The sequence below is a fragment of the Acomys russatus genome, chromosome 27, assembly GCF_903995435.1.
Source record: "Acomys russatus chromosome 27, mAcoRus1.1, whole genome shotgun sequence".
Lineage (NCBI taxonomy): Eukaryota > Metazoa > Chordata > Mammalia > Rodentia > Muridae > Acomys > Acomys russatus.
This window is the reverse complement of record NC_067163.1, coordinates 7,459,325-7,484,186: the sequence shown is the minus strand read 5'-3', so window position 1 is coordinate 7,484,186 and position 24,862 is coordinate 7,459,325. Positions and strand designations below refer to the sequence as shown.

Here is a 24,862-nt window from a genome sequence, read left to right as displayed (position 1 = left end):
CACTGTGACTGCTCCTCACTGCTCCGGTCTCACCACACAAAGCAGTGACTCAGAGAAGACAACAGTTCACACACAGAACAAACAAGGCAAGTAAAAGAGCTGGGAGTTTCTTCGTTGCTAAAGTGCTCTGGTTTTATGGGGAAATTCACCAATTGTGTTAGCTCCTAGTACTGCCACAACTAAACAAACCAATGGTAACGCTGGTCCTCAACACGCTACCATCCCCACAGCCTCCATATGCTGTGCAGTGCAGACAGCTGATCTTGGTCTAATTCCCTCCCAGCTCTCTAAAGATGCTAAGTACGTGAGCACACGACAGGTGTTCCTTTTAACCCAGGGGAAGAGCTTAGCAGAAGCCTCGCTCCTTGGAGTGCTGAATGGGAACTGAGTAGCTGGTAGCAGCTGGACATCTTACGGAGGACTGACAGCCTGCAGCTGTGAATGCGCAGATACACACTAACTGCAAACATGCTTAGAACACGCTGCTCACCCACCTTCTTTATCGCCCCGGGCACTGCCCACCAGGAACCTGGACACCAGGGGTGTGCTTGATAAGGACAAGCAGGTAGAGATGAAGACACTCTGAGTGGGCCTGATGCGCAGAAGGTGTCCCCACCATAAGCCGAAGGCAATCATCAGGAGTGTCATGTAGCAAGGTCCTTGTAAGGATATCCTCCACACCTGGAAAGGAGCACATGCGTTCATCCCTACACATCTAGGACAGCAGCCCATCTCTGAACTACAGCTACAGAGTGCACAGAGAACATACACGTTCATTCCTACACACCCAGGGCAATTGCCACAGAGCAGAAAACTGACCTCTCAGGAAGGAACTCAGAGCCTATACACCCAGACATAATAAACACACGTCCTGGGCTGAGACACACTCACAGACACACACACACACTCTCTCTGTACAATCACCTCACGGTGTCCCTGGAGATTCCTTACAGTCCTCCACCAGACACCAGATACTAAAACCCTCCAGTGCTCAAATTCTTTACTCTTAAATTGTATATATTTATTTTTGTGTGTATGGGTGCTTTGTCTGTATATTTCTCAGTGCACCACATGCATGCCTGTGCCCATGCAGTGCAGAAGGGCGTGTCAGATCCCTTGAGGCTGAGTTATAAAAGATTGTTAGATGCAATGTAGCTGCTGAGAACTGATCCTGAGTCCTCTGAAAGAACAGCCCGTACTCTTAACCACTGAGCCCCAGCCTTGCTCAAACCTTCCTATTGAAGATGTATAGTATTTATTCATGTCCTTTTGTAAATGCTAAATCATCTCTAGATGATTTATAAGACTCAATACAATATAAATTTTATGCAAATGCTTATATACTATTAATTAGAAAATTAATGATAAAAATAAGTCTTTTATATATTCAATACAGAAATAGCTGTTTCTAAATATGTTCATTCTGTAGCTGGACAGATCCATTGATGCAGAACACCAATATGGAAAAGTAACTAGAAGTCATTTATACACGTGGCTTCTCTGTATCCTCGTGTGTGTGTATAGACACTTTGTTTTGTTTTATTTTGGTTTTTTTTTTGAGACAGGGTTTCTCTGTATAGTCCTGGCTGTCCTAGAACTTGTTCTATAGACCAGGCTGGCCTTGAAATCAGAGATCCCCCAGCCTTTGCCTCCCACGTGCTGGGATTAAAGGCATCGTGCACTGCCACGGCTGGACTGTGTGTAGACATTTTAAAAAATGAGATCTTCAGAACAAACTCTGAGGTACAGAACACATCTTCCTATCTTGTATGGAGGTGGAGACACAGCACCAGCTTGTGAAAGGTCACAGAGCCTGGAGGGCAGCCCGGGCAGCGTGCTCCCTAGGCCAGCAGAGGCCTTATACAGAGCTAGCCTCAAGGGCCTCTACCTTAGATGCCTTGCAGCCTAGAACCTTCCCCACCCTGCTCTAATCTTGGGGTGACAACTTCATCCCTCTGGAACTGGGAAGGGGTAGGGATGCTCCTATGCTGGTGGCAGAGCTTTCTGGCTGCAGTCAAGTGAGCACTCCCCTGACCTCCCATGATGCACAGCACCAACCTGCTGGGCTGACTCAGGAATCAGAGGGTCCCTGAGGGTTTCCAAATATACAGATGCCCTGAGCACCATAGAACCCAATGACAGGTGACTGGGTCCAAGAGCTGCACAGCCTCCTTCGCTATGTAGCTCAGACAGACTCATGGGTAGAGATGCTCAGCGCCCCAGGGACTGGTCCCAAATGCTCAGGCACCCTTCTCTCCTTCCTGTGCTTGGCAGTCACAGTAGTCCTCTGAGGCTAACTCACTCAACCTTCCTGCACAGCCTCTGGGGGTGGGGGGCTGAGCATCCCTACCCATGAATCTGTGTGAGCTGTACCTCCAACAGCCACTTAAGAGACCAACTAGGCTGTTCACACTCATGTGGGCAAGCTTTCTTCTCTTCTCTTCTCTTTCTTTTCTTTTTAACCATCTTACTAACCCTAAAGGGCTGAGAATTTTAAGATTGCTTATGTCAACATAAGATTGCTATGTGCTCTGACAGGTAACAGACTCTACATCTGGAGGGAGGAACGGTGAGACTGAGTGGTCTCTGAGACAGAAGGACTCTGCTGGGGTCCCTGGAGAATAGAGCACCCTCAGCGCTTCTACAGCACATGGAGGAGGGCCCAGGGACACACAAGCCATGGAAAGACTCGGGTACAAGTGGGTTCAGCCAGAGGTTCCCAGTCAGCATGGGACCCAAGATGCATTTGAAATGCAGCCTACAGGTGACCACTTCACCCACAAGTGATTCCTGCAAAGAAGAATCAGGAAGGCCCTATTGGCAAGCTTCCAGCAACAGCACGAATCCCCAGACAGCTGGGTACCAGCCTCACAGGCTGCTTTAGGTTTCTGTTTCTTCGTTCTCAAGGCACATCATTCTGAGACCCGAAAGTCAGGGAACAGGGCAGGGCTTGATGCACTGAACCATAGTGCTAAGGGGATGAACACCATGCTGTACAGCAAGAACCTGCTAGAAGACCAAAGGGAAGAAAAGAGAAGAAAACATAACTCTGGCTCCCCAGAATTCATAGTTTATCCAGAGAGAGGTAAAAACTGGTGAACTATTAAAATAAAAAATGAAGAGTTCAAAGGCAGGCACAGTAGCATACACCTATAATCCCAGTACTACGAAGGGCGAGGTGGGAGGGTCTCTCAGTCCAGCCAGTCTGAACTACACAACTAGGCCTTGTCTCAAAACAAAGAGAATAATTTGAGTCAAATTGCGAAGCAGGATGGTGAGGAAGGTCCTGGCATGTCCAAGAACCCCAGACTAAGCAGGGATGGGCATTCTGGGTAGGAAGACTGTATTCTCTACCAGATTCGTGTCACTTTGGCTGTTTCTAAGTGTCCCTTCTGAGGATCCAGAGAGCTGAGAGGGTGTCCAGCAATTATTACTAATTTGGAAAACACTATCAGGTGTTTTCTGCCAAACATAAGCTGCCTACACAGAAGAGACCTACTGTGGCCCAGTGCTCACTCATTACTTCCAGCTGCCCTAGAGCCCCCAGTCATTTGTATCTGCATGACAAAACAGGAAAGATGAAGACAGACTATGGTTGGCTAAGTCAGTACCAATGTCCTGCAGGAGCTGCAGGAGCTGCAACAAGCTGCACTCTTGGCGATGAAACTGCAGAGCCAAGGCACACGTCCAGGTCAGGCTGCCACTCAGCACAGATGGGGGGGGGGGTGCTGCAGGGCCACGGGATGAAGGCCCAGCCAGACCTCAAGAACACACAGAGTTTTAGTCCAACATTTTCCTTTATCAGGCCAAAGTACACTCACCCCAAGCGCCCAAAATACACTCACTTGACAGAGCAAGGACTCTTCCTTCAGGTTCTCCCAGGTACAGATGACAGGGGCAAAACAGCCCCAGTCCAAGCTAGCTCTGTTTTATAGTGCTCATGGTTATAATGTTACAGAATGTCACTCACCATCAACTTTTGAATACTACCAAAAAATTACGAAAACCAGGGCAACCTTTAACAGAATTCTGCTGCACAGATGATGTCCCAAAGTGATGTCCAGGAAGGCTCGGAGCCTTATGAAGATCTTACTGCTCCTTCTAAGGAAACAGAACTTTACCTGCCTCGCTTGCCACAAATAACTGTTTACATCGAATGTCTGTAATTTTAAAATCCTACGTGAGCCGCTGTACTTGGAAACAAAGGTCAGTTCCCATGAAGCCTGCCCAAGACGGCACTTGTGATGGCTGACCCCAGCCTATAACAAAGTGGGACACCCAGAAATCGCTTCCACCCCACCGCGTTCCCTCCCCACCCCATACAAGCTCTTCAAGAGAACGCACAGGAAAAATAGGGCTGTTTTAAATTTAGGATCTAAATTAAATATGGTTACTTTTCTTTGAACTTCAAGGTTAGAGATTACAACATATGGCGTATGATGTAAGAAACAAGGGGGAGACAGAAGCTCCTGCGAGTCAGCACTGAGACAGTTCAGAATTCCTCAAGAGGAGGCATTACCTGGGCACATCAGTCCCAGGCTGTGAGATCAGACAGACTAACAGAGCTTATAGCAGAAAAGAGGTAAAAGAAAATTAAAGGCACTAGTGACAACTAGCCTCTCTCCAGGGAAGGCAAAAAAAGATCACACAGTGTAAAGACAAATGTCAGAAACCAATGGTCACTCTTGGAAGCAAACAAGCCTTTAAAAAAGAAAGATTAAAAATACCAGATACCTAGGAGTAGTGGCACACATTTGTAATTCCAGTCCACGCGAGGCAGAGGCAGGAGGATTGCCACAATGTCAACGCTACCCTGGGCTACATGGTGAATCTAAAACAACAATAAAAAAACCAAAATATTGACTAGCTTTCATGGTGCTAGACGGTGCTATGCAAGCTACCGGAGGAGAAAAGTCATCACTAATCATAACCATCTGTGAGCCATGTACACCACAGTAATGACTGGCTTGGCAAGACACGCCCTGTGGTGCAACAGTGGTATGAGCATCACGGGAGTAACCAAGCACCTTGGTTCAAGCCCCATTCCATAAGATGAAACCCACACCTGGCACCATCACTGAGCCAAGAACCTATGGCCAGACACAGCATAGGCTCTAGAGGAAAAGCCTACGACAGTTATCTGTTGAATTCTGTTAAATGGACACAGCATTAAACTGTCTCCTAATGACTTACTATTATACCCATAGATGACCTGAGAACAAGAGACTATAGAATGCTCAGCCATAAAGGGAACATACAGACCATACTCCCTTCCCCAAGGCTTAGGGCTCATTGCAGAAAAAGGGGTGGAAAGAGTATAAGAGAAAAAGGCAATGAATGACAAGGAAACATCCTCTCGCAGGCCAGCGGTGTATATGAATTCACAGCAACTATGATGCATGCACACAGCATGTGCAAGCCCAAGCCACACGAAACCCCAGCATGGACAGGGAGCTGGGCACACAACCCCACCTCTAGCCGTGGCAAGGACGGCAACTGCTAGCTGCTAGCAGAGGGGGAGACAGGTTTTTTGTAAAACTGTATGCCCTGGTAAGTTGACCACATTCCAGCTTACGACCATACATTCGAGAGTGTCTGAGTTGCACGAATTGGTCTTTACAAGTTAAAAAAGAAAAGGGACCCAAAGTTGGGCGGGTGGACCTGAGAAGAGTTGGGGGGCCCAAATATGACCAAAACACACTGTATGACACTTGACCCTTTCAAAGAATTACAGAGAGAGAGAGAGAGAGAGAGAGAGAGAGAGAGAGAGAGAGAGAGAGAGAGGGAGGGAGGGAGGGAGAGTGCGCACACAAAGTATAAAGTTGGAAGCTAGGAAAGTGGAGACATATCGGGAAGGAGCTGGGGAGGGGTAAATATGATCAAAACAAATTATATAAAATCCTCCAAAAATAAGAAAAACGTTATTTTAAAAAATGAGTACTGTAGGAAAATTGAAAACACAGAGAGGGATATAACCATGGCTGTTCCTTGCTGACTCCTTGTGTGCGCCTGCGTCTTTACGTCACCACTATTATGTAATGTGCCCTAGTTTCCCACATTAGGTGTGACTATCGGCATTTCAGGTTGGACCCCTCCAGTGCCAGCCTCCCAAACAGCTAGGATTAGAGGTTCATGCTACTAGACACAGTTTCATGTCTCTTCTTTTTTGTTTGTTTGGGGTTTTTTTGTTTTTCCGAGATGGGATCCCTCTGTGTAGCCCTGGTTGTCCTGGACTCACTTTGTAGATCAGGCTGGCCTCGAACTCACAGCAACCCACCTGCCTCTGCCTCCCGAGTGCTGGGATTAAAGGTGTGCACCACCACGCCCAGCTTCTTTCCTTTTTTAAAGGTTTGCTTTATTTTTAATTATGTGTGTCTATGTGTGGTGGTGTGTATGCACATGAGTGCAATTGTGCTTGGAGCCTGGAAGTGTTGGGTCCTCTTGGAGGAGTTACAGGGGGACGGGCCATGGATCAAGGATAGCAAGCCTGTGAGTCGCCTGATGTGGGTGCTGGGGACTGAAAGCAGGTCCTGTGCAAGGGCAGGAAGTGTTTCAACCCCCGAGCCATCGCTCCAGACCCTCATTTTGCTTAGGGTTAGTGCTGTAACGACCACTTTCCTTAGTCTCTAGGCTTTAGTGTTTCTGTGGCTAGACAACATTCCATCAGGTAGGTAGCTTATTGCTCAGCCCATGAGCTATTCAGATTAGTTATGGCGTTCTTTTAGCATTCATTGGTTGGTGGATTTGTGGGGAGGTGCTGCAGCCTGCCTACGCAGGGCAGAGGTCACCTTGGTTTTCTCCTCCACAGTGTGGCTCCTGGAGATCATACTCTGCTGCTCAGGCTTGCACACACCTTTTCCATGCTGCACCATCCCATTAGCAGTCCTGTTTTGTTGTTGTTGTTGTTGTTGTGTTGTTTGTGGGAAGGACTGTAAGCTTTGTCACAGGTGAAAGCAATCTTGGCGGGCTTTACCCTTGGACACACCATGGATACTCTCTGAGATAAGACTGGGTGGAGCCATCCTGGGCCTGGAATTCAGGAAACAGACTTGGGGACTCCACCTGGACTATTATTTTTCTAATCAACCCTCAATGGGAGAAGGAGACCTCCCTTAGCACGTGAGACAGGCAGGTGGAGAGGAGAGAACAGCAACAGGGTCAGACCCGGCTTGAGGCAGACCGGGCTTGAGCGCGCATGGATCAGAAGGAGGCTCAGGGAACAGGCCAGAGACACATACGGACCCATCCTATGGAACGGATACTCTTGTGTAAGCTAGTTGGGTTGTATAATAAAGTTTAATTGTTAAGAAACAGAGCCAACAGTTGTTGTTTTGAGACCAGGTCTCACTGTGTAGCCCTGACAAGCCTGGCACTTACTATGTGGAGCAGGCGAGTCTTAGACTCATGGAGATCCACCAGCTCCTGCCTCCTGAGTGCTGGGATTAAAGGCATTTCTTAAACTTGTTACCATGAAGAGTTAAGGTTCCTTTGTTGTTAAATTTGTATGTATATGGATGTGCAAGCTGGGGGAAGGGGAGGCAGTGCCTGTGTGTGCTGGTGCATACCACATATGTACACTAACCAGAGGACAAACTCAGGTGTCGTTCCTTGTACCCTCCGCCTTTTGGAGACAGGGTCTTTCAGTTGCATGGAGGCGGCCAAATAGGGTAGACCAGTTGGCCAGCAAGCCCAAGGATCTCCACTTCCCAAATGCTAGAACTAGGGGCATGTACCACCAGCCCAGCTTCCAGTGATATTCATTTAATCCTCCAACACCTTTAACCTTTAAGAAATCATCTCCTTTATTTTAGAGGTAAAAGTAAAACCTCTAACTCACTTTCCATCTTAGGGATTTTTTTGTAGAGAAATACCCCAAATACTAAATAGCTATTATATTCTACCCTCAGTTTCATGCTTTTGGAGGGAATACATATAAAGCTATATGAAAATTCATCCTATTTATTAAGCTTTGACTTTTTCAAATGTATTTTCTAAAAAATAGTATCAAACTAAAATGTCATATTCTAGTTTAAAAAAGAAAAAAACACACTTGATAGACAAGAAGACTCTTTGAGTTCAAAGCCAGCCTGCTCAAAAAGAAAAAAAAAGAAAAAGGTAAATAAACTAAGTTTCTCCTGGGTAGTGGCAGACGGTTGAGTCCTTACCTTTCTCAGCTTTTCTGGGGAAAACTCTAAGCCAACAAGAAACAGGGTAAAGAAGACCCCAAATTCTCCTAATGTCTCCACCTGTACAATAGACTGAAAAGCAAAAGCATGTTATTTACATTTGCTTTCTTTAGTATACTCTACGCAGAGAACATGTGCTGATAAATCAGAGAAATATACCCTACCCACCAAAATCAGCATGTTCTAAAAGAAAGATGAATTCTGGGAATTTCTCTTATATCTAAAATCTTTTGGTTCCTGATTATGTGTATACACACACACACACACACAAATCTTTTGGTTCCTGATTATGTACACACACACATGCACACACACTTTTTCTTGATTTGCCAGAGGTTGGTTCATTATTTATTTATTTATTATTATTATTTTCGAGATAGGGTTTCTCTGTAATAGTCTTGGCTGTCCTGGGATTACAGGCATGCACAACTGCACCTGGCTCAGAGGAGTATTTATTTTCATTATAGTTTTCATTAATAAGCAGCTGTATCCCTGGCCGTGGGGGCACACACCTTAATCCCAGCACCCAGGAATCAGATTCAGGCAGATCTATGTGAGTTTGAGGCCAGCCTGCTCTAAAGAGAACCCAAGACAGCCAGGGCTCTATGTAACAGAGAAAACCTGTCTCAAAACAAAACAAAACAAAAACAAAATCAAAAAGACAAACAAAAAAGCAGCTGTGGGGGTCACTGGCTTTCACACATACAGTCACTCTGTCTTTGTGAACTCCTTTCTCCACTCCTTCCTGGGGAGGAGGAATTTTTTTTCATGAGGTGAATTTTCACATTTGGCCACATCCCAGAGGCTTTTATATGTAAGGTTTCTCTCTCTCTCTCTCTCTCTCTCTCTCTCTCTCTCTCTCTCTCTCTCTCTCTCACAAACACACACACACACACACACACACACACAGTTTTGACTCATTTGTCACTTGCTTTTAATACTGTCATACTAAATGAAAAGAAACAGGACAGCAATTTTTTAAGTGTCCCTGTGGTCTCACGCTGCCCTGAGCCCAGCATGAGCCATCTGAGTTTGCAGTGTTCTCACTCTGCTTTTACTTGCACCTCTCGCGTTCACTTTCCACTGCTTTATTTTTCCAGGTCTCTTGCTACAACACTTTCCCTTGATACCATCCTTCAACCTGTCTTTCAGTGTGGGAGTTTATTCCACTTACTGTTCTGCCCGATGTTATTTCCTTGACGTTTTCTTGTGTTTATGCTTCCTTACTGCTTCTTCTATTTTCCTTTTATTTCTCTTCCCTTCTCTTGCTCAGACCATAGCTATGGTGCCAAAATGATACACTCAAATCTCCATTTCTCAGCTTCATAATGAAAGCCTTTCAACTTCCTACAGGAAGAGGCTAATGGTTTGGTTCTACTAACCATGCCCCACTTTTAGCTAGGATGCAAATTTTAAAATATTAATATAAACTGGGCACAGTGGTGCACACCTGTGTTCTCAGAAGGCAGGAGCCAGACACAAGCAGATCTTTGTGAGTTCGAGGCCCGCCTGATCTGCAAACCCAGACCAGGACAGCCAGGGCTACACAGAGAAACTGTGTCTCAGGAAAAAAAATTTTTTTAATTAATATAATGTAAAGAGGCAGATAGCCTGTCATCAAGCCACCCTGCATCAAGAAATGCGATATTCCTATAGATTAAAGAATACATTAAGGGTATCTTGCCTGGTCTCTTCACTGACTCGAGCTCAGACATGTTTAGTCGTCACTCGTGTTTCTTTTGCATCATGTTAGACACTAAAAACAGTAAAGAATGATTCTCACCTTAATGCTGTTTAGTCCCGAGGGCCCCAGAAGCACACCACAGATGATATACCCAAACATCGTAGGCAAGCCTATCGTGGTGCACAGCCAGCCACACGGCAAGGACAGCATTCCTATGGTCACGATGTCCTAACAGACAGGAGAGGGAATAAGCACGGAGTGTACCTGGGAGGGTAGAACGGGACGGAGGTCCCTGGTTTCACCTCACGAGAATAAAGAACAAGTGATGAAAGTGAGAGGAAGAACGCTCCCCACCGCCCTGCCGGACACAGAAGCTGAGAGCCTTAAACTGTGCTCTAGGAGATGAACTTCCATCCTCATAGGACGTGTCTGTCTATTCAAGCTCTCTAGAACCATCCTTGGCTCCTGAGTATTTGAGTTCCGTGGATGCTCTGGCCTCAGGGCCCTAAGAGCTCATATGCTAATCCGTGACACCTTCACCTTTGGATTCCTCGCCGCCAGATGATTACGTAACTTAGTAAGGACATCCAGCATGGCACTGAAGCCCCCGGGTGAGTGAGACTTGGAGCCAGGTGTTTACAGTGCCCAGTATGTCACAGACAGTATTTACTCATCACTAAAGGAGGGGAAGAGACCATTACAAAGGAGCCCCAACCTTCATGGAGGGTACCCACAACGTCTGTGCAGAATCAGCTCTTGGGGGCCCATTCTAGTCGTAACCATGGACAGCAGCACCTGATGTGCGCTTGGTTCTCCTGTGAGAATCAGCACCTGGGAGGCGCCCTTGGGCCTCCTACCTTCTCTGCTCATGGGGAGAGTATGTGAAACTCAAATGCGGGCTATGCGCACTCAGGGGCTAAGCCAGGAGAGTTGCTGAGAACTCAAGGCCAATCTGCACTACATAGTGAGTTCCAGGCCAGCCCAGGCCCCAGAGTTAGAGCCCGCCCTGACAAAATAAAACAAGACAAGAAAGGCTTCTGGAAGAAAGGATCTGAGGTTTCCAGTGGAGCCTCTGACAGCAAGGAGGCTGGCATCCAGCATAAGGCTGGAGACACGGCTCAGCCTCACAGGTCAGCCCCAGGATGATGGCTGCAGCTTGCCTTAATGAAGTGGTGGTCTGCGCGTGGGATGGTTGAATCTCTGGGTTTGGTCAGAATATACTGGTTGTTCTGGGAGTCGATGAGCATGCTGAGGCCCAGACCATCCTCCACTTCCTGCTTTGTGATGTTCTGCTTGGAACTGGCCTCCTCTTCCTCCACTCGCAGAACTGCCTCAAAGTTGACACCTTTGACCTGTAAGGACAACCAATACCACACACGCAGCATTAACTGCTTTCACATTGACATTTAAAGGGTAAAGTGAAAGAATAACAGAAATGCTTTAGTATTCTGTTACAAACAGATCAGGAACACTAAGTCTGGTTCCAGGTCTGTGATCCCAGCTTAGAGGGTAAGGTACACGGGTCCAAGGTCGAGATCTACCTGGACTCCGGAGGGTAGAACAGACGCTTGGCAAGATCCCATCTCAAAATCAGAGTGAACAGAAGGCTGGCTGTGTAACTCAGCAGCGCGGCCCTCTTCTGGCAGTGTGTGCAGCCCTGGGTTCAACACCCAGTACTTCCAACAAACAAACCCAATAGTGTCCATTAGCTAGAATTAGGCAATTTTTCCACTAAAGAATTTAAAGATAAAACATTATGGCTAGCCAGGTGCAGTTGCGCACATCTGTAATCCTAATACTCTGGGAGGCAGAGGCAGGCAGATCTCTCAGTTTGGGGACAACCAACGCTATACAGAGAAACCCTATCTCGGAAAACCAGAAGAATAAAAAAATAAAAATAATAAATTAGGGCTTATGCTGCTTCCAAACATCTGCTTTCTTTGATTTATAGTATATTTTTGTTTGTTTATTGTTTGGTTTTTGGTTTTTTGAGACAGGGTTTCTCTGTGTAGCCTTAACTTGCTTTGTAGACCAGGCTGGCCTCGAACTCACAGGGATCCGCCTGCCTCTGTCCCCTGTCCCTCCCGCTCCCCCGAGTGCTGGGATTAAAGGCGTACACCACCACGCCTGGCTGATTTATGGTATATTCTTTCAAACATTTATAGCTCTAGAAATGATTAGGAGTTCCTCTTCAATCCCAGAAAAACTGAACACCCTGCTTCTATTGTCCCCACACACTCAATAACTGTTATAGGTCCACCCAAGACCTACAGCTCTTGCCGTCAGTATTAAATCAGATCCTTCCCCTTTGATCACCACATGACAAAGGAGAAGCCTGAATCTGGTTTCTGCTATGAGTCTGTCTTTTGCAAACTTTTAGGGACTCCCCAGTAGGTAAGCCCTGAGACGTAACACCCTAAACTTCCTGGCTCCAGAGTCCCACGCCAAACTGAGTGGCAAAGCTGGGGCCCGGAGACAAGTCACTCAAACAGGAACAGCTGTATGGAGCCAGCTGGTGGTGATGCTTGACTTTAATCCCAGCACTGGGGAGGCAGAGGCATGCCTATCTCTTGACTTGGAACCTAGCCTGGTCTACAGAGTGAGTTCCAGGATTGCCAGGGCTACACAGAGAAACGCTATCTCAAAACCCTAGAGAGAGGGTTGGGGGAGAGCGCAGACTAGCTAGCTCACTTCTGAACACATGCCACATTAATTTCAACGTGGCACAGAGTAGCTCGAGTCTGTCCCAGTCTCAGTTTCACTAAGACGCATGCATGACTCTCCAGAGCTCGCCAGGGCCTACACTCATCACAATGGCCCAGCCAGTGGAGGGACCACTCTGGCCTTCTACTTACTGATTTGTTGTCGTCGAAGGCATGCTCCTCTATCTCCTCCTCCAAGCGGTCCGCAGCTTTTCTCACATCTTCAAGAATCTCGTCGAGCATGGATAGACTCTTGTTTTGATGCTGCATATTTTTGAGGGCTTCCACTTGGTGCTTTTCGGCAGCAAGAAGTTCCACATACTCTGTCTCTTCCTAGTGATTTGTAACAAACGAAGCTTTAGAAATGGTTACACTGGCATATGACTGACTCCCTCCTCTGGCTTAGACCCAGGAGAAGTTTTCCAGGTCAAGGGGCCATTTGTACAGGTGCAACTCTAACTCTACCCAGCAGAGGGAGTCAAGCATCCTAAACTGCTCAAATATGCTGAGCCAAGCAAAATGTGCTGGGCAAGCAACACTGAAACATACCAAAGAAGAGAGAGCACATCAGTAAGTGATGGAGGCCCTCTGCTAACATGAAACCACGTGCTGAGCTGCCATGTGTGAGGCACGTGGATACTTTTGAGTTCATAGGCAGAGTACGAGCCAATCCTAGTCAGTTTGAGTTGAGCACTAGGATTTACATGACATATGACATGGGTAGGCACCTCTTACAAGTAATGATGACACAAACAGGCTTTGAGAGACGTACTCCCTCCAGCCGCCCGCCTTCCTAATTTTGTGTGTCACCCCACCCCGAACTCCCATCCCCCGACAGATGCCTGCACAGGGCATGTTCCTCCACCCCTGACTGGTGGCTGACCTTGATGGCTGCCTCCCGCAGAGCCTCCAGCCGTTGCCTACTGCTCTCCTTCATGTTGACCACATCTCTGTAATCCCCCTGCAGGGCTCTCTGCAGTCCATAGATGGCCTGGAAGACTGAATTCTCACTTTCGTTCAACTCTTTCTGAAAGATTTCAAATGTGTGCACCTGGAAGAGCTTCTCCTCCCCGGAGAGGCTGGCGTCCCTCTCCACGGCTCTGATGGCATTCTTGAGCTTCTTCAGAACCACGTTCTTCTGCCGCAGGAGCCCGGTGAGCCGCCGGCAGCTGTCTAGCACCCACTGCTTCCGCTGGGTGGCCGTGGCGCCCTTCCCTCGGTGTAACTTGATGGCATGTTTGGCCACCTCCTCGTGCTCCGCAGCACTGGCTATCAGGTGACAGAATGGGAGCAGCATCCAGAACAGACTGTCATCCAGGATCTTCATGGTCCAAGGATGAGGGGCGGGCTGCAGAGACTTCTGCTACAGGCGGCTTGCATTTTACACACGCATTTTCAGCTGAAAGACAAATATGACTTTGCATCAATCAACTTCTGAACTTACCGTGTGTCCAGATCACAACCAAATACTGACTGTCACAGAACCGTAAGTGGAGAGCAAGGGCATTTCATTCAACTTTAAAGACAGTTTTAAAGGTCTAAACTGGAGAGACAGCTCCAAGGTCAAGAGCACTGGCTGCTCTTCCAGAGGTCCTGAGTTCAAATCCCAGCAGCCACATGGTAGCTCACAACCATCTACAATGAGATCTGGTGCCCTCTTCTGGTGTACAGGCATACCTGTACTCAGAGCACTGTATACATAGTAAATAATCTTTTTTTTAAAAAGTCTAAAACACAGCCCCTCCAGGCACAATGTCACATGCCTGGGTTGAGAGTTCAAGGCCAGCCTATGCTACATAACACTTTGTCTCAAAACATAACACCTTGTCTCAAGACAACCCAAAAAAAAGTAGAATGGTAAGTGAATTACACACAGCTTCACAAACTGACTATGTGTGAAAGACAAAAACCTATTCTACTTAAGAGGAGCCACATGTCAAAAGCAGAAAAAAAATAAATAAATAAACTTCCCCATCACAGGGAAAGCTACCGTCCAAGATGCTGAGTGGTGTGCTTGGTCACTCTGCTCGCTTTATAAATCCTTTTGGGGTGCTGCCAATTTTCTTTTTTTTTTTTAATTTTTAAAATTTTTTTTTGGTTTTTCGAGACAGGGTTTCTCTGTGTAGCCTTGGCTGTCCTGGACTCACTTTGTAGACCAGGCTGGCCTCGAACTCACAGCGATCCACCTGCCTCTGCCTCCCAAGTGCTGGGATTAAAGGCGTGTGCCACCACACCTGGCTTGCCAATTTTCTAAAATGAGCCATGGTTAATGAGGTAAGACATGAAGGTTAAAAACAGTCACAAGCATCTGGGCATGCCTGGAACTCTGGGACTTGATCAAATGTTCACACTGTTTCCATCACTGAAATCCAGGCTCATTACCATCTCTGACGGGAGACCTAACATACACACACACACACACACACACACACACACACACACACGGGTGATTGGAAAAAGGACGTAGATAACCTGGTTCCTGCAGTCTAGTTTGGGGCTTGAGGAAGGTCTTGGTGGCAGCTACAGCTGAGGTGAGTGGAAGACACTGCTCAGGGCAGGGGAAAGCCAGTAGCAGAAATGCTCAGTAAAGGACACTGAGAAAGGGTGATCTCGGAGCCTGAAAAGCAGACCGAAGAAGAAACAAAGATTAGAATGATCAAGGGGGTTAAACTCTAGGAGTCACCCATGGAGTTATGCCCACAAAGAAAGCAAAACATATCATCTTCACACGCTTTGCAGCTCATGGGTATACCACACCTAACCTCTTAGTGGACCATCCAACTAACTGTCATAGGTCTCCTCCACCCTGGACCCAGCAGCATCTCATCTCACTGGGAATCTGCCTCTTAAAACACACACACACACACATACACACGCGCGCGCACTGTTAATACCAGCAATTTTCCAAACAAAGCGGGCTAGCAGTAACATAAATAAAAGGTGGCATTTCTACAGATTGCATTCTGACAAAAGCAGGAAGGGAAGACAATGGAGACAGGCTAACAGAAAACAAACATGAGACCTTGGGCCTCTGAGTTCAAGGCCAGCCTAGTCTACACTACAAGTTCTAGGACAGCCAGGGCTGAACAGAGGAACCTTGTCTCAGAAAACAAAACAAACCAAAACCCAAAAACATCAAAACATGAGAACTCAAAAATCCTGGAGGCCAGGTCATTTAGTGACGGTTCCTACAAGAAGGTGCGTCAATGTGTTGATTTTAAAAACAGACTGTTTCTCTCTGTTACTACTGTGATGAAACACCATGACCAAAGCCACTTGGGAAGAAAAGGGTTTATTTTGCTTATGCTTTTAAATCACTGTTCATCACAGGAAGTCAGGACAGGAACCTGGAGACAGCAGCTGAGGCAGAGGCCAGGGAGGAGTGCTCCTTACTGGCTTGCTCCTCCATGGTTCGGTTCACTCACATTGTTTTCTTATAAACCCAGGACAGCCAGCCCAGGGATGGCACCACAAATAATGGACTGGGTCTTTCCACAGCAATCACTAATTAAGAAAATCTCCTACATGCTTGCCCCCCATCTACCCGCCCCCCACACACGAGAGTTTCTCTGTGCAGCCCTGGCTGTGCTGTAACTCACTCTGTAGACCAGCCTGGCCTCAAACTCAGAGATCTGCCTGCTGCTTCCTCCCAGGACTAAAGGCATGTGCCGCCACTGTCAGGCATTTTCTTAACTGAGGGTCCCTCCTCTCAGATGACTTTAGCTTTTGTCAGGTTGACATGAAACTAGCCAGCACACTGATAAACCAGAGGACTGCCACTGTGGTCACAGTAACACTCGAAATCCCAAAGAAAACACCATATTCTGGCTTAAGTCAAAGCACTGAACTCTAGCAGGACTTGAGCAGTGAGGAAAAACAAGCCTGTTGCTGTGGTAGCTTGACTTTGTGCCAGGACCAACCCCGCTGTACCCACACAGGTTCCCAATTCAAACGCAAGCTGACCATTTCCTCCCACCTGGCAATACGCCGGATCTGTGATCTCGGTGCCTCTTGAAGTGGCTGTCCCTTCCCTGATCCCAGGGGCGCAGCCTCCATCAGAAGAGTATGCTAAGGGCAGGAACGTGAGCGCCTTTATGTGTGCTTCTCATGTTCCCGGGATGTTCTCCAAATGTGACTGTTTCTGTCTATGTACCAAATGTGTGCCTGGTACCCAAGGAGGTCAGAAGAGAATGCCAGGTCCCTGGAACTGGAGTCACAGATGGTTGTGAGCTGCCATGTGGGTGCTGGGAACCGAACCCGCACTTTCTGGAGGAGCAACAAGCTCTCTTAATCAACTCAAATAAGTTTTTATGTTGCTCACAAGCAGCCCTAAGGAGGCACAAAGCTTAGAATTAAGCCTATACTGTTTTTATATTTGAATGAGGAAATGCCCTAAACAGAAACAGAGACTTTTTTTCCCCTGGTTTGTTTGTTTCTTTCTTTCTTTCTTTCTTGGCAGGGTCCAGAATTTCTCTGTGTAGCTCTGGCTGTCCTAGTACTCACTCAGAGATCCCCCTGTCTCTGCCTCTCAAGTGTTGGAATTAAAGGTGGGTGACACTACGCCTGGCTTAGGGACTCGCTTCCTTCCTTCCTTCCTTCCTTCCTCTCTCTTCTCTTTGTTGTTGACCCTTGGCCAGTCTTCATGAGGAGCAGCAACAGCAGCACTTCCAGCATGAGATGACATAATTTTCCTAGGCATGGTAAATTCAGTGCCATAACCTCAGCCGTGAGTTTTAAGAAGAATCTGGAATGCACAGCGAGTTCCAGCCAAACCCAGACCACAGAACAAGGTTATGTCTCAAAACAAAAAACAAAGCATAGCCTTTAATCCCAGCACTGGGAAGGCACAGACAGGTGGAGCTATGTGAGTTCAAGGTTAGGCAGGGCAGCCAGGACTACATAGTGAGACTCTGTCTTGTAGGAACAAAACAAAAGAATCATAACATTTACTTCAAAACTTATTAAGAAGAAAAAAATTTTTTTTTCATTTTTGAAACACTGTGTTACTACATAAGCCAGGCAGGCTACTTTCGAACTTCTGATTGTCCTACCTCAGCCTCCAAGGTAGAATTCTGTCCTTTACAAGACAACATTTGAGTAGGCTAAAGAAGAGATGAATGAGACAGGGAAGAAAAGTCTCAACGGGGGGGGGGGAGACTGAATTAAAGCCCTTTGGCTTAAAGCTTGTTTGTTTGGTGTTTGGTTTTGAGACAGTTTCATTATGCAGCCATGTCTGTCCTGGAACTAGCCACACAGACAAGGCTGACCTTGAACTCACAGAGATCTGAGGCTCTGCCTCCCAAGTGCTGGGATTGAAGGTGTGCTCTACCATCAGCAAAGCCTGTTTTAAATTCTAAAGTCTGTTTCAAAAGAGCCCTTATACCCACATAAACACAGCAGGCAGTTGGCAAAGAGGAAGTGTATTGTTCATACGCTAATTAGTAAAAGAAAGAAAACAAGAAAGAGGATATAAATGAAAAGGTAATTCTTGTGACTCCCAAAAGCTTGAAAGTACTTTTTAACCTTGGGGGGGGGGGCAAGCATTTCATTAATTAGCCAATCCTTGAAACTACTTTGAGGGGAAAACATAATATGGAAGAGTATGAATAAGATGTCATGAACCAAAGAAAGATGAGAAAAAAACAGAGGCTGGGCAAACTGTGATTTGGCACAACGGATAACCCACAGCGTCTTGATGGTGTCCAAAGGCTTGTTCAAATAGCTACTTTATTTGTTCAGGAGGCACCTACTTAAGTCCACAAAGAAAGGAAACGCAGAGCTCACTCATTAGCCAGCTGCCTGTGTTTGTTCTTTCTCTGGTTAGGGAAGCCAAGAAGGAGAAAAAGATCCGTGAAGAGATAGATCCTTTCCGCAGCGGCAAATATTTCCCTGGTAACTAAGCAAATCCACATTTCACCACAGAAGACGACACTGAAAGCTGAAATAAAGCCACGAGGATCTACCCAAGAGGCTCCAACCAGAGGTTAAAGCCACTGTGCAGTGACCTTCTACATCGCTTTCAACTTAAGTTGACTGGTTAAGCCCAAAGGGGGTGCGGTCGGGAGAAGGGGAGAGAACTACCCCTAAATGAAGAATTAAGAGTCCTTGGGGAACGTGTAAAATATCTGATTTGCTTAGGACACCTCCCAGACTGCATAAGCTTAAGTCAAGTGTTAGAGCGCATTGCACATCCCTTATGAAAGACAATCTTGGGGGTGTTCGTTTTAAAAAGAGGCTGTCTGCCTCAGTGCCTCACAGGGCAGCACACAGGGACGACATAAAATTCCAGGAACCGGCAAAAACCGGGAGGCTCAGAGAGCTCAACATCCCGAGTCTGGGTGAAGTCTTGGGAAGCGGAGCTCCGGAAGCCACTGGAAAGAACTTCTAGAATAGGAGCCCCCACCCCAGGAAAGTGGACAAAGGCAGCCCCTTAGGAAGGGCCCCCTTTTGAAAGAGACAAACCAAGAAGGAGTAGGGTAGGAGTTCCTAGGATTGAGCTCCCGGGGTGGGGACCCTGGTAGAACGCATCTTAGGACAGTAGTCCCGCAGCCACAAAGCTCACCCCGATGGAGGAGGCCGCTCTCTGGACACGCGACTTCAGCATCACTGTCTCTGATCAGGAGCTCCCCAGCGCAGCGAGCAAACGAGCCGACGTGGACTTGCCCACATCTCTTTCCCGGCCGTGGGACCAGGACACGGAGGACGGCACCGCCCTCTTCTTACTTCAGGCTCTTCTGACGCGCAGCTGAACAGTAGTTTCGGCCCCTTTAAGCAGGCTGCCGGTAGACGGCCCGGTCGGCTTTCGCGCGGCGTGTTGCACGCCGGGAAATGTAGTTTCGAGAGCTGGCTGGCCAGTCGCCTTCCAGAGGTTGCGTAGCCTGAGAGCCACAGAAAAGCAACACCCTCCGAAAGAGAGATTACGGTTTGCCCAAAACGCCGTGCCTCCGAGCTGAAGGGCGCCTATGTGCACTGCACGCTGAGAGCCGAAGGCCGGGATAGTTTCCCAGTCCGCAACAGAGAGCGTCAGTACACTGCGCTTGCGCAGAGAGTCTGTGCCGGCAGAGACAGCGGCGTTCGCCTGCGCAGAGGGAAAGCGGCGTGCGCTTGCGCAAAAAATTGAAGCCGCTTCGGCAGCGTTTGGGGAGCATGGTAGGTGGCAGGATTTGCGTTTGGCAGGTGCGGCCAGAGCGGGGCGCGGAGGTCACCGCTCCGTGGCGCCTTCTGCATAACCTAACGGAGGGGGCTGGGTGTCCCCATCGGGGTGTTGAGGGAGGAGCACGGTTGACTTAAGGAGGCATGGCTTGGAGAGGGATGTGAGCAGCCCAGTTGGGTCTCAGGGAGGGCAGCGGCACTTGGCCTGCCCGGTGCTGACCGGCCCGGAGGGCGGGACGGGGCTGTGCGAAGGGTGACACCTGCCTGATGGGCGGAGCCGACCCGCGTCTCAGTGGACAGTGACGCCGACTGGGGCGGAGCTGGCCGAGCTCTGCAAGCTCTTGGTCCGGGGAGGTTTCTGGAAGAGGTGGAAGGAAGCAAACCCCGGGAGGTGGTGCGCGAGGCTCTTCGGGGTTAGGATGGTTTGCGATCCGCGCAGCTGGCGCCGGCCGAGGAGATCACCAATTAACTGCCTGCTCTGTTCCAAAGCCAAGATCAGGCTGGGGATCCTGGAGACCGGGAGGGACGGGCAGAAGGCCGAGGAAGAGGAGGTTTAGCCTGATAGGGTTGTGCAAAGGCCTCCTGGACCACGCAGGAGCGGCGCCTGACAGTCCGTTCCCTGGACCTGGGGGGGGGGGGGGGGGCGGGTAGCCACGCTCCGAGAGGCTGCGGGAGTCGAGGAAGACAAGTTTTGCCTCTGTCCTTAGAGCGACGTCTTGGAGTTTGAGTAGAGGAAACAGGGCTGAGGACCGCAGGGAGGGAAGAGAGGCTGCACCGAGTACCAAGAAGGGCGAGGCTGGAAAACTAGAACTTGAGAACCTAGAAACCAAGAAATAATTGAGAAGAGCAGCGAACAGACTCTTCAGACCAGCTGCTAGCAGACCAGAGCCAGCAGCCAAGCCGCTCACCTAGGCATGTGAACAGGAACGTTTCTTGGGAAGGAAATGTTGGGAGGCGGAAGATCCGGAAGCATTTGCATTTAATGACCCACTGACTCTGCAGGCTTGCACATGCCAAAGCAGTCAACCTAAAGTGGGCCTGAAACTTATCCGATCAAATTGTTGTCCTGTGGGCCCTTTGTCAATTGACCGTAAGAGGAGGTATTTTTGCTAAGCATCTCGGGAAGGATCTTATACAGGAAGGAGTACCTCTGTTCCTAGATTGTGTGTTATTTTTCACAAGGTAACACATAAATCGTTCGGAACTTTTCATTCCAATTTGCACTGTTCAGAAAGTCGCCTGCCCGTTCTATGCCAGCTTCCGCTGTTCCAAAGGGCCACTCGTCCAGGATTCTGTGTATTTTACTGATTGTCACTTGCTAAGAAAAAAAAAAAAATTCTGAACAGCTAGTGTTGTATGTGAGGAACTGTGTGGAGCTCTGTGGGAGGCTACGAAAACACAAATCCGTGGCTGCGGGCACTTTTAACAGTAGCCTACTGTAAATTTAGTATTGAAACAGCTGAAAGTGGTGAAGATGAGCCATTGGAAGTGTTCAGCAGAGTGTACCCCAAAAGGATGACCCTGAAGGAGCTCTGACTTTTCTAGATGGTTTGTTTTTTGTTTGTTTGGCTGGTTGGTTGGTTTTTTGTTTTGGTGTTTGGTTTTTCGAGACAGGGTTTCTCTATGTAGCCTTGACTATCCTGGACTCACTTTGTAGACCAGGCTGGCCTTGAACTCACAGTGATCCACCTGCCTCTGCCTCCCAAGTGCTGGGATTAAAGGCATGCGCCACCACCACCCAGCCTTGATGTTTTTTAGTGTAATATTTTATTGCAATTTAGTTGACCAAAAGGGTAAAGTGAAATCTACCATCTCAGAATAAAGTGATGGATCCGCTGTGAGAGTGCCTCTCCCAGAGTTCCATTCTAAGTAACATGTGCGCGCGCGCACACACACACACACGTGTTGTGGCACAGATACACTTGATAAATGAATGTAAAAAACCCTGAGCAGCACCCAAGATCCACAGTTCTTGGCATCAGATAATTTTTCCTAGCTGGGCGTGCTGCCACATGCCTTTAATCCCAGCACTTGGGAGGCAGAGGCAGGCAGATCTCTGTGACTTCAAGGCCAGCCTGGTGTACAAAATAAGTCCAGGACTGCCAAGACTACACAAGAGAAGCCCTATTTTGGAAAAAACAAAACAAATACCCTGAGCATTTTAAACACTAAAATAATGGAACATAGAAAGTACCCGCTAGCCCTTTGGCTCCCATGACACAGTACACTGAGCTGAAAGCCACTTGCTGAGTAGACTTTACAACTGCTTACATGGATGTAGCTTGGCTGTCCCCAAACTCACAGAGATCCATCCTCTGCCTCCTGAGCACTGGCATTAAAAGCATGCACCACCATGCCCAGCATCAGCATATTATTTTTTATGGCAAAATCTGTAAAGGAAAAATCAAATTATGTAACTGTGTTGCCAGCTCCTTCATGGACGTTGCTGCTGCTCATGTTGGCTAGCACCTTGGCACTCCCTTGAGGCCTGCAGTTGGTGGGGGTAAGCCTATATATTGGAGGGGATCTGTTGACTTCCCTGCCCTCCCCCACTTCTGCCCACTCTTTAACTAACATCAAGGAGCACCTGACACACCTGCATCCATCACATGCTCTTAGCCTGGCTGCAACTGAGTTGTCATACACTGGGAGAGGCCTACCTAGGTATGTTCAGGAGTCACCTAGCTCAGAACCAGGCATCCTTCAGCCTTCCAGATGATTACAATGTCTTTTTTTTAAAGATGTATTTCTTTATATTAAGTATACACTGTTCTGCTTGCATGTACGTCTATACTCCAGAAGAGGGCATGAGATCACACTATAGATGGTCACCATGTGGTTGCTGGGAATTGAACTCAGGACCTTTGGAAGAGCGAGCAGTGCTCCTAACCTCTGAGACATCTCTCCAGCCCGACTACAGTGTCTTGATGTACAACTCTGTATGGTATTTGTTAAATGGTGTGGATGTTCTGGGGATAAATTTGGAGGTTATTGTTTGCTATGTTGGTTTCTTTTTCTTTTCTTTCTTTTTTTTTTTTTTTTTTTCAAGACAGGGTTTCTCTGTTATACAAAGTCCTGGCTGTCCTGGGCTCTCTTTGTAAACCAGGCTGGCCTCAAACTCACAGACATCCGCCTGCCTCTGCCTCCGGAGCGCTGGGATTAAAGGCGTGGGCCTCCATGCCTGGCTTGAACTTTTCTTTTAGTGTACAGGTTTATAGTGATTAGCGTGCTCTCAGAATTGTGCGGTCACTCCCTCCCCTTTATCTCATTCCAAAATATTTTCATCACCTCAAAGAAAGCCATGTGCCCATAAGCCTTTCCCAGTTCCTCCCTCCTCAGCCGCTGGCACCCACTTAGCTACAGACTTGCCTCTTCTGCACATTCCATACAGCACCCGACATTTTCTATAATTTATGGGCCTCTGTGTCTGGCCTATTTCACTGAGCACAGTGCATCTGAGAGGCACTCACGCTGTGGCATTTGTCATTGCTTCATTCCTTTTTATGACTGAATGATAACTCTGTATACCTATACCAAAATTAGTTTTCTAACCATAACAGAATTTTTAAACCTAGCACTAACAGCTATTTCACAGGAAAGATACCTTGTCTACTCTTAGTAGAGGACCATTGGGGATAGCAAATCTTGTCTTTCTCTTACGGCTTTTTAAGTATTTCCAGCTTTGCCAGTTTCCCCTTAAGGAGGCTCTCAGAGTCATAAAAAGATACTGTCTCTGTCAGTTGTCAGATGACTGTGATAGCATATGACATCTGTCCTGATTTAATTAGTTTCATCTTAGCCAAGAATGTATCTTGGGTTCTTTTTCTGTTTTTGTTTTTAATCAGTTTTAAAGGATAGTATGTAGAATTTGTTCCTCCAGAACCTGTTTTGGAACAGCAGACTGGAGCTGCCAAGCCCCTGCCTGTGTGGCATTTTACTCGCATGTCCATTGTATCTGAACTGTTGGCCTTTCCTCTGCGAAGCTGAGTGTGTGTGAGAGACAGCATAGCTATAGCTTATGGTGTTCGCCGTCCAGACTTTTGTCTCAGGAACCCTATGTATCTTTAGTCATTGGGACTGCAGGGTGCTTTTGTTTATATTAATAATGGTGGGGAATTGTGGCGCCCGTGCCACCGCGGTACAGAGTCGAGGGCAAGGGACTGCAGATTTAACTCATGTGCATGCGTGCACACAGACACACACACACACACACACACACACACACACACACACACACAATAACACAGCAGGTCCTTTGTGCTAAGAGAGCAGCAGCCGCGGCAGCGCTTTATTATTCTCATTCGTTCAGAGTGCCAAAGAGCCTTCTTATAGGCAGCAAAACAGGAATCCTCCTCCCAGGTGAAATCCCTCAAGAGGTGATTGCACACAGGAGGAAAAGTCTCGAGGAAGTGAGGGGTGCGTTCTCAGAGCAGTAAACATGACTAGCTAACCAAGATAAACACAGACATGGAAGCTGTTAGAAACAGGACATGAAACAGCAAGACAGGCAGGCAGCCCAGTCGGGCCTGGTTCCTACAGGGAATCAAAATTTACCATGCCAGGAATTAAAGTAAACATATTTTAGAATTTTTAATAGTGGGACCTGGAGAGGTGGCTCAGCTGTCAAGAGCACCTGGCTCCTCTTGTAGGCCTGTGGTCGGTTCCCTGGCAGCTCACAGCCACCGGGAGCGCCAAGTCTTGGTGTATCCAACAACCTCTGCTGGCTTCTATGAGTACTGCACACACGTGGTGCGCAGCTGTACAGCGGGCGAAACATTCATACACATGAGAATAATAAAACTGCAAAAACCTTTAAAAAGAATTTGCAATGGTAAACCCATTTTTTGTGTGCCTTACACCTATGAAAATATCTTACTGTCTAGAAATTTTAGTGTACAAATTTATGGTGATTAGTATGTCCCAATGTTGTGCAGCCACCCCCTTTATCTCCTTCCAAAATATTTTCATGAGAAAAGATAATTCTTTGCCTCACTTCATTCTAAAATTAGAAGGCTACAGAGGAGATTACCGTGACCCCTCTGTGCAAAGATGGCATGCAGATTCATGAAGTGTTCCGTGATGGTTAAGGAGTGTCCCAGTCTTTCTGTGTCCGTCCTCCTGTTATATCACAAGTCGCT

General features: G+C 47.5%; 2 protein-coding genes across 3 annotated transcripts in view; one reads left to right on the top strand and one right to left on the bottom strand.

Moving 5' to 3' along the window:
- Nucleotides 1-13,962, bottom strand: part of Tmco3 (transmembrane and coiled-coil domains 3) — a 30,350-nt gene extending 16,388 nt beyond the window's left edge. For both annotated transcript variants that reach the window (XM_051169631.1, XM_051169633.1), the window contains exons 1-6: nt 13,456-13,962; nt 12,726-12,905; nt 11,031-11,222; nt 9,970-10,098; nt 8,166-8,258; nt 495-681 (exon numbers count right to left, since the gene is read on the bottom strand). In XM_051169631.1, coding sequence (XP_051025588.1) covers nt 495-681; nt 8,166-8,258; nt 9,970-10,098; nt 11,031-11,222; nt 12,726-12,905; nt 13,456-13,899 — 1,225 coding nt within the window. In that variant the 5' untranslated portion in view covers nt 13,900-13,962. The remainder of the gene's footprint in view (nt 1-494; nt 682-8,165; nt 8,259-9,969; nt 10,099-11,030; nt 11,223-12,725; nt 12,906-13,455) is intronic.
- Nucleotides 13,963-19,599: 5,637 nt separating this feature from the next.
- Dcun1d2 (defective in cullin neddylation 1 domain containing 2) overlaps nt 19,600-24,862 on the top strand; it is a 28,097-nt gene continuing 22,834 nt past the window's right edge. Inside the window, exon 1 of the mRNA XM_051169756.1 lies at nt 19,600-19,721. Within this exon, the coding sequence (XP_051025713.1) occupies nt 19,719-19,721 (3 nt within the window). The 5' untranslated portion in view covers nt 19,600-19,718. The remainder of the gene's footprint in view (nt 19,722-24,862) is intronic.